We start from the raw sequence: 7,951 nt of genomic DNA on the forward strand, positions 1-7,951 counted from the left end.
TATCGGGAGGCCAGAAGGGATGCGGCTTCGGCAGTTGCGGAAGCAAAAACTCGGGCGTGGGAGGAGTTCGGCGAGGCTATGGAGGAGGACTTTCGGTTGGCCTGAAGGAAGTTCTGGCAAACCATCCGGCGACTCAAGAAAGGGAAGCAGGGCTTGACTCAGGCTGTGTTCAGCCGGGGAGGGGAACTGTTGAGCCAGACTGGGGATGTGGTCGAGCAGTGGAAAGAACACTTTGAGGAGCTCCTGAACCTGGCTAACATGTCCTCAGTGGAGGCGGTAGAGTCTGAAGACTCAGGGGAAGCCCCATCCATATCCCTGGCAGAGGTCTCTGAGGTAGTTAAGAAGCTCCTTGGTGGCAAGGCGCCAGGTGTGGATGAAATTCACCCTGAGATGCTGAAGGCTCTGGACATTATTGGGCTGTCTTGGCTGACACGCCCCTTCAGTGTCACATGGAGGTCGGGGACAGTACCTGTGGTGCGGCAGACTGGGGTGTTGGTTCCCATATTTAAAAAGGGGGACCGGAGGGTGTGTTCCAATTATCGGGGCATCACACTGCACAGCCTCCCTGGGAAAGTCTACTCTAGGGTGCTGGAAAGGAGGCTCCGACCGACTGTCGAACCTTGAATCCAGGAGGAACAATGCAGATTCTGGTCTGGCCGTGGAACAACAGACCAACTCTTGACCCTTGCAGAAGTGCTGAGGGGGGCATGGGAGTTTGACCAGCCAGTCTACATGTATTTTGTGGATGTGGAGAAGGCTTAAGACCGTGTACCCTGGGGCACTCTGTGGGGGGTACTGCGGGAGTATGGGGTACTGGGGCAGTTACTACAAGCCATCCGGTCCTTGTATAACCAAAGTGAGAACTGTGTCCGCATTCTCGGCACAAAGTCAAACACGTTTACGTGGGTGTCAGACTCCGCCAAGGTTGTCCATTGTCTCCGATTCTGTTTGTGAGATTCATGGACAGGATCTCAAGACATAGCCAAGGTGTGGAGTGTGCCCATTTTGGGAACCTCAGAATTGCATCTCTACTCTTTGCAGATGATGTGGTTTTGTTGGCTTTATCAGAATGCGACCTCCAGCGAGCACTGGGGCTGTTTGAAGCTGAGTGTGAAATGGCTGGGATGAGAGTCAGCACCTCCAAGTCTGAGGCCATGGTTCTCTACCGGAATATGGTGGATTGCTCCCTCCAGGTTGGGGATGAGTTTCTGCCTCAAGTGAAGGAGTTCAAGTATCTCGGGGTCTAGTTCACGAATGAAGGTAAGGTGGCGCGGGAGATTGACAGATGGATTGGTGCAGCATCAGCAGTAATGCGGACATTGTACCAGACCGTTGTGGTGAAGAAGGAGCTGGGCCGGAAGGCAAAGCTCTCAATTTACCAGTCAATCTTCGTTCCAACTCTCAACTATTGTCATGAGCTTTGGGTAGTGACGGAAAGGGTGAGATCGCGGATACAAGTGGCTGAAATTAGTTTCCTCCGTAGGGTGTCTGGGCTCAGCCATAGAGATAGGGTGAGGAGCTCGGACATCCGGAGGGAACTCGGAGTAGAGCTGCTGTTCCTTCGCATCAAAAGAAGCCAGTTGAGGTGGTCAGGGCATCTGATTAGGATGCCTCCTGTGCACCATCCTTTGGAGGTTTACCAGGCACGGCCAACTGGCAGGAGACCCTGGGGTAGACCTAGAACTCGCTGGAGGGACTACATGTCCAATCTGGCCTGGGAACGCCTTGGGATCCCCAGGAGGAGCTGGAGGGTGTTGCTGGGGAGAGGGACGTCTGAAGTGCCCTACTTAGTTTGCTGCCACCGCGACCCGACCCAGGAGAAGCGACTGAAGATGAATGAATGAATGACCTTTTATGGCAGAGCAACATCTTTGTTGAATTATAGCGACTGCCGCTATGTTTTCAAACACACACACACAGACACACACACACACATATATATATATATATATATATATATATATATATATATAAATATATGCAGTCTTAATAACATGAGAGTTCATTGATTACTGGAATAGCAAGACAGAAGAGCGTAATCAATGGGCAAAATGATTCTTAATCAAATATCACTAATAAACTTAGTTTCAACAATCCTTAAAAAAAAAAAAGAAATGTAAAAAGGGTAGCGTAGCAGTCTATTCCATTGCCTACCAACTCGGGGATCTTGGTTCGAATCCCCCTGTTACCTCCAGCTTAGTTGGGCGTCCCTACAGACACAATTGGCCGTGTCTGTGGGTGGGAAGTCGGATGTGGGTATGTGTCCTGGTCATTGCACCAGCACCTCCTCTGGTTTGTCGGGGAGGCTGTGGGGGGAATAGTGTGATCCTCCCACACGCTACGTCCCCTTGGCAAAACTCCTCATTGTCGGGTAAAAAGAAGCAGCTGGCGACTCCACATGTATCGGAAGAGGCATGTGGTAGTCTGCAGCCCTCCCCGGATCGACAGAGGGGGTGGAGCAGCGACCGGGAAGGCTTGGAAGAGTGGGGTAATTGGCCGGATACAATTGGGGAGAATAAATTAAAAAAAAAAAAGTAAAACAAACCAATTAATATATTCACTGGATTTACATAAAGGCCCCAAAATTAACTTTTTTCTCTACCGTCCTGGCACCATCTCGAGCTCTGACATCAACCGTCCCAAAGTCAATCTTTATCACCCCAAAGCAGCGACTCGTAGTTTTTATATGCGTACCACTTGTACAACTACAAGTGTTGTACATTTTCCAAGGTATTATCAGCTTCTGCAGCTGCAAGGTCGATGTAAAACTGATATAATGCCAGTGAGCAAGACTTGCGATAAATTTCAAATGTCACTTCTTAATATTTTATTGTCTAGTTTATAGAATCAATCTTACACACAGCGTGATGCAGGGATATTCTTTTGTCACAGGATTGCCCCAAAAGTCATATTAATTCACACCGAGTTAAATTTTCCAGTTAGCCTCAGGATGATGGGATATTGTTAATTTCGAGCCCTGACACAAATCTTTCAATGAAGCTTCTGATTACAACTGCAGAATTTATTTTAGCTAAGTCAAACCAGATAATAGCAAAAGAATGACTGTTTGGAAAATGCTGTCTAAGATGCCATACCTTGCCATTGTAGAGGATGACGGGACAGACGAACCTGCCTCTACAGCGAGCTAGCTTACTCCGGTTCACCAGGTCCTGTAATTTACTTATCTGCACTGAGCTCTCAAATCTACACAGACAGAGATGGTGAGACAGAGAGCAGCAAATTTTATCCATTGGCCAGTCTTTTTAACAATTTAAAGCAACAAAAAAAAAAGCAGTTATAAAACAGAAAACACTTGATCCAGACCATTATTCTAGTGTCTTCTTCTATTCAGAATATACAGTGGTATCAAAGCTACAATTGTCAGCTGAGCCAACAGCTCTAGTTAAGAGTCAACTTGACCAGATGATCAATTTTACTTGACTTTTGAGATATAGGTCTTCAGTTAAATATCAAGCACTTCACCTCTAGTGTCAACAACATCTGAAAATGTAATCATGTTAACTAAACCATTGTAACTACTGCCAAAAAAAGGCTACAAAGCAGAATAATAATTGAGCCCTCTGTTGATTTTTTGAAAGGCAATTGTTACTGTCCAAAACTCAAAAAGCTCTATAATGGTATACTATTACAGAGGGATGGGAGGGTTTCTGCTAGTCTTGGTGACAATGAGAGCAAAAAAAATTCAGCATGATTCTCCATAACACAGCAAACATTTTCTGTAAATAAAAAAAGTTTGAATTGAGGTTTAACAAATCACAGAAATGCATCATATGGTGACTGACGCTTGGACCCACTTATTAGAAATGGCCACTTACTGCTGAACAGCTTTTTCCCATCGATTATGGCATCTCACCAGATAATACGAACATGTCTGCACAATGCCTTTCAACCAGACAACAGATATAATGATGCACAACAGTCCCTTTGCAGTTGTCTTTAAGCATTCTCAATCATCCAGGTAAGAAAATCAAAGAAAGTTGAATCAGTTCATCTGGACACAATGTTTACTGATAGAGAAATATTAATTGAGATACTCTCTCAATAAAAGTTGTATCCAGATAAACTGATTCAACTTTCTTTTTGTTTTTTTTACCTTTTCAATTGTGTTTGATTCTTGTTTCTGATGAGTCAACTCGTGGTTAATGGTCAACAGTAATCACGTAAAAAAAACCAACCAAAAAAAACCACAAAAAAAACCCAACATCTACAACAAATCATAAAGAGGATAACATTCTAAGACCCAATTTCCAATTTTGAGCAGAACATGGCCTGTTGTAACAAAGCCTTCATTTTTGCTGCCTTGATGAAATCAAAATGATTATACATCTAACCTTTGCTCCCGACACCACAGCAAAGGTAGACATGATTAGATGAGATGAATGACGCAAACAAAAGCATAATTGCTAACTGAATGCCTGTACTGTTTAAACAGATGAGTTAAGGAATGGAGAGGCACCTGTCCTTCTGCAACTCTGTGCATTCATACTCCAGGTAGACTATTTGCCGAGGGTAGTGGCCGCAAACTTCTCCATTGGTGTTTTGGATGACACTGTACTTGTAGTCTCTGCCAAAGAGTTCTAAGCAACGCTTCTCTATTGCCTCCATCTGAACGAAGACAGATAGAAAGTTAGTCAAAAAAAAATATATACATACATACATACATACATACATACATTAAGATAGATGTAGGAAAATATCTTCATATTCCGCTCATTTGTTGCCATTGGTAGCTGATGAGTATGCGACACACGAAACAAGGTTGTACTGCTATACTATATTAAAAGGTTTTTTTCCTATATATATATATATATATATATATATATACACACAAATAAAATCTTCTACAAAAGGGTTAAATGTTGTCTTTAGTTTTAAACTCATGGTAGAATTACTGGACTGCTATCAAAATCATACAAGTTTTATGTAAAGGGTAAAAGTCTGAAAGTCTGATTCTTAAAATAATATGCTCTCAAAAAGAACAAGGGGCTACTGTTACTACGTGCATAACATGCAAGCGTTTGTAACAGAGATGTGACAAATCAACATTTATGTAAATGTTTAACCTACCATCTTGTAAATGAGCACACAACCATTAAGGGAAACAGAGGTCCCGTTTGAGGGTGAGTTTTTTTAGGACAACATAAAGCCCATTTACAGCCTATATAATCTCAATAGCCAAACTAAGTATCAATAAAACAATGTAAACACAATTTAAACACACAAACTTTGAGGCAAAAGCTACATATTTCAAGTTCAACACAAGAATATAACGACAGCTTCATAATAAATGTGCACTACAATATAACTGGCTATTAAAGGCAATAAACTACGACACATAACATAGAGCCAGTACTACCACTGTATTACAGCAATTGAATTTCACACTGTTGTTTATTTTTTCAAATAATGCTATGCATGACCCCACTGTATAGGCTTACGCCTTGCCTCTGCCATTGTTTCGGCGATATGAGTTGTTTGCAAAAATAAATAGCCTACCATAAATGTGAAAGCAAATTAAATTTTGAAGTTCAATGGTTTTTTTTTCTTGCCTTTATATTGGTGTGAGTGAACGTTTATTTTTATATGAGCTTGTGATTTCAGCTAGATAAACAAAACCACATGGTTAACAGTAATTAATTTTTTTAAAATGTTTTCAAATCATGGGTGTGTATACATGTAAACGTTCATACCTCTAGTTTACAACATCCCGGATACTAGGGTTGGGAACTGTCAGTTACAGTACCTTCTAATTCGATATTATAACAATATTTTAGTGACAATTCAACACATATTGCGATTTTTCAAAAATCACAATGTATACGCATTGCAATTTATTTGCATATGCATTTATTGTCTGGGTGGAATTAAATAATTGCTACAAGTCACACACAATATGTCATATATAAAAGCAAAACGGCTTAATTTACTGTATGTTTGGCACATGGAGGCCTGTATTTCTTTAATGGCGAGAAAAAAAATCTGATTCTATCCAATTTATTTTGCCCACTGACCCCCAAACTAATGGTATAAGTGTGCACTGTTCAGGATCGGATTGGTACTCGGTATCGGCTGACACTCAAAGATCTGGACTTGGTATGGGTGAACTGTTATATCAGTGCATCCCTGGTGGAAATCATTACAACCTCGTGATTTTGCGCCGAATCGATATTTGTCCCCCACCCCTACCTGATATGATATTTAGCATGAGATAGTCACAATTAACCGGCTGTTGACATCGGACAGATGTCGGACACGTAGGCGAAGGGGAAACAAGTGTGACAACAAGAGCAGAAGTTTGCGATACTGCCAAGTAGTAAGTCCAGTAGGGACGACAAATCAATCAATCAATCAATCAATCAATCAATCAATCAATCAATCAATAACTTTATTTGTTCCCAGGGGGGCAATTGGTTATGCAGCAGTGGGACGCATACATTTAGCACATATAAAACACATGGCACATAAATATAACACTCAGACCAAAGAACACAACAATACAAGGTAAATTACTCAAGTCAGCAAAAAAAAAAAGTTAAAACATATATAGTTTAGGGGGGGAGATGGCAGACGGTATAAAGGAGTGTTTATATCTGTTGGTTTTACGTAGTGGAAGTCTTAAGGTACCAGATGGCAGAGACTGAAACTCTTGATGTAAAGATGGGAAAAAGCAGATAGGGACGACAAACTTACCCGTGGAGTGACTTCTTTTGCTCTGTACTGGGTCTTGGAAAACAAATCTATCAAATCCGCTATTTCCTCGCTTTTCTTGACCGACAGCCCGGTGGCCGTGAAGCCACCTGACGCGGTGGGGGAGGCGGCCATCATAGCACCGCTACCCACCACGGGCTCTATCCGCACTCGCCCTCCTTCAAACACCGCAGCACCTTGTCCTTGGGAACGGGCTGAACGACCGGGCCATCCCTTCCCAGCCAGTTTCTTCCTGACTGCCCGCTTGAGGGGGCCGGAGCCGGGGAGTCTTCCCGAATTCAGGGCACCGGCGGCCTGATACCCTCCGATTCAAAACTCGCTGCCAGCCTCCGGGCTAGCTGATTTTGCCAAGTGGAAACACTGCGGTTAGCCAAGCTTTCAAATATGTAAGATGTTATTCGTTTGATGGGGAATTACACAATCGTCGCAAAATAATCAAATCCACTAAACACTCGTTTGAGGCGGATTTTCAGATCATATTTTGTAGTCCTGCCCCACTTATAGTTTTAGCACTGTGGTTCACTGACAAGTAGGTTCGAGATCAGCCGGGGCGTCGATTGAACTCCCGCCGGTTGAACTCTTCCAAGAAATCCCGGGGACTCCCGGCCTGCATACGTTACTCCAATGTCACTTCTTCACATTATATCCATTTTGTCAACGGAGACGAAACTGATGAAAGTCACGCCGTCGTCCAATCTCGCTGCTTTTGCACTTAACAACTAGGTATCCGTTGCTCTCGATCAAAACTTAGCGACAAGAACGGGTCGCAATCTGTGCACTACCTCAAGGTAGGTACGGGCAGTAAACAGGAAGTTGATATTAGCATGTGACAGGTTACGCCCCCACTTCCTCTAATGACGTTTTGCCAGCCACTCGTAAACACGCGACTCTCATAAATCTAAATATACTTAACAATTCCTGATGTCGGAAAATGAAACCAAACATCTGCGATACAATGTGTGTTTGTGTGTGTGTGTGTGTGTGTGTGTGTGTGTGTGTGTGTGCGCGCGCGCGCGCGCTCGTTCGCTCTTCGTTTATTTAGCCAATGTTTTGATGTCTATCTACTGTAACTGAATCCCCTGGCTATATGTGGCATGCATTTAACTCGTAATAAATTAAGGCATGTTTGTCACTGGAAGAAAGGAGGAAGGAAGAAAACGTGACATCGATAAGTCCTGTCTCACTACCGGGGCTAAGCGTTAGGTTGTTTTCAAGTAGGATG

At 43.1% G+C, this 7,951-nt stretch overlaps 1 protein-coding gene across 3 annotated transcripts in view; it reads right to left on the minus strand.

The window, feature by feature from the left end:
* Positions 1-7,536, minus strand: part of mtmr14 (myotubularin related protein 14) — a 45,759-nt gene extending 38,223 nt beyond the window's left edge. For all 3 annotated transcript variants that reach the window (XM_056273529.1, XM_056273527.1, XM_056273528.1), the window contains exons 1-3: positions 6,712-7,536; positions 4,478-4,626; positions 3,096-3,204 (exon numbers count right to left, since the gene is read on the minus strand). In XM_056273529.1, the coding sequence (XP_056129504.1) occupies positions 3,096-3,204; positions 4,478-4,626; positions 6,712-6,846 (393 nt within the window). In that variant the 5' untranslated portion in view covers positions 6,847-7,536. The remainder of the gene's footprint in view (positions 1-3,095; positions 3,205-4,477; positions 4,627-6,711) is intronic.
* Between the last annotated feature and the right edge of the window lie 415 nt (positions 7,537-7,951).

Source organism: Lampris incognitus, chromosome 2 (genome assembly GCF_029633865.1).
Source record: "Lampris incognitus isolate fLamInc1 chromosome 2, fLamInc1.hap2, whole genome shotgun sequence".
NCBI lineage: Eukaryota > Metazoa > Chordata > Actinopteri > Lampriformes > Lampridae > Lampris > Lampris incognitus.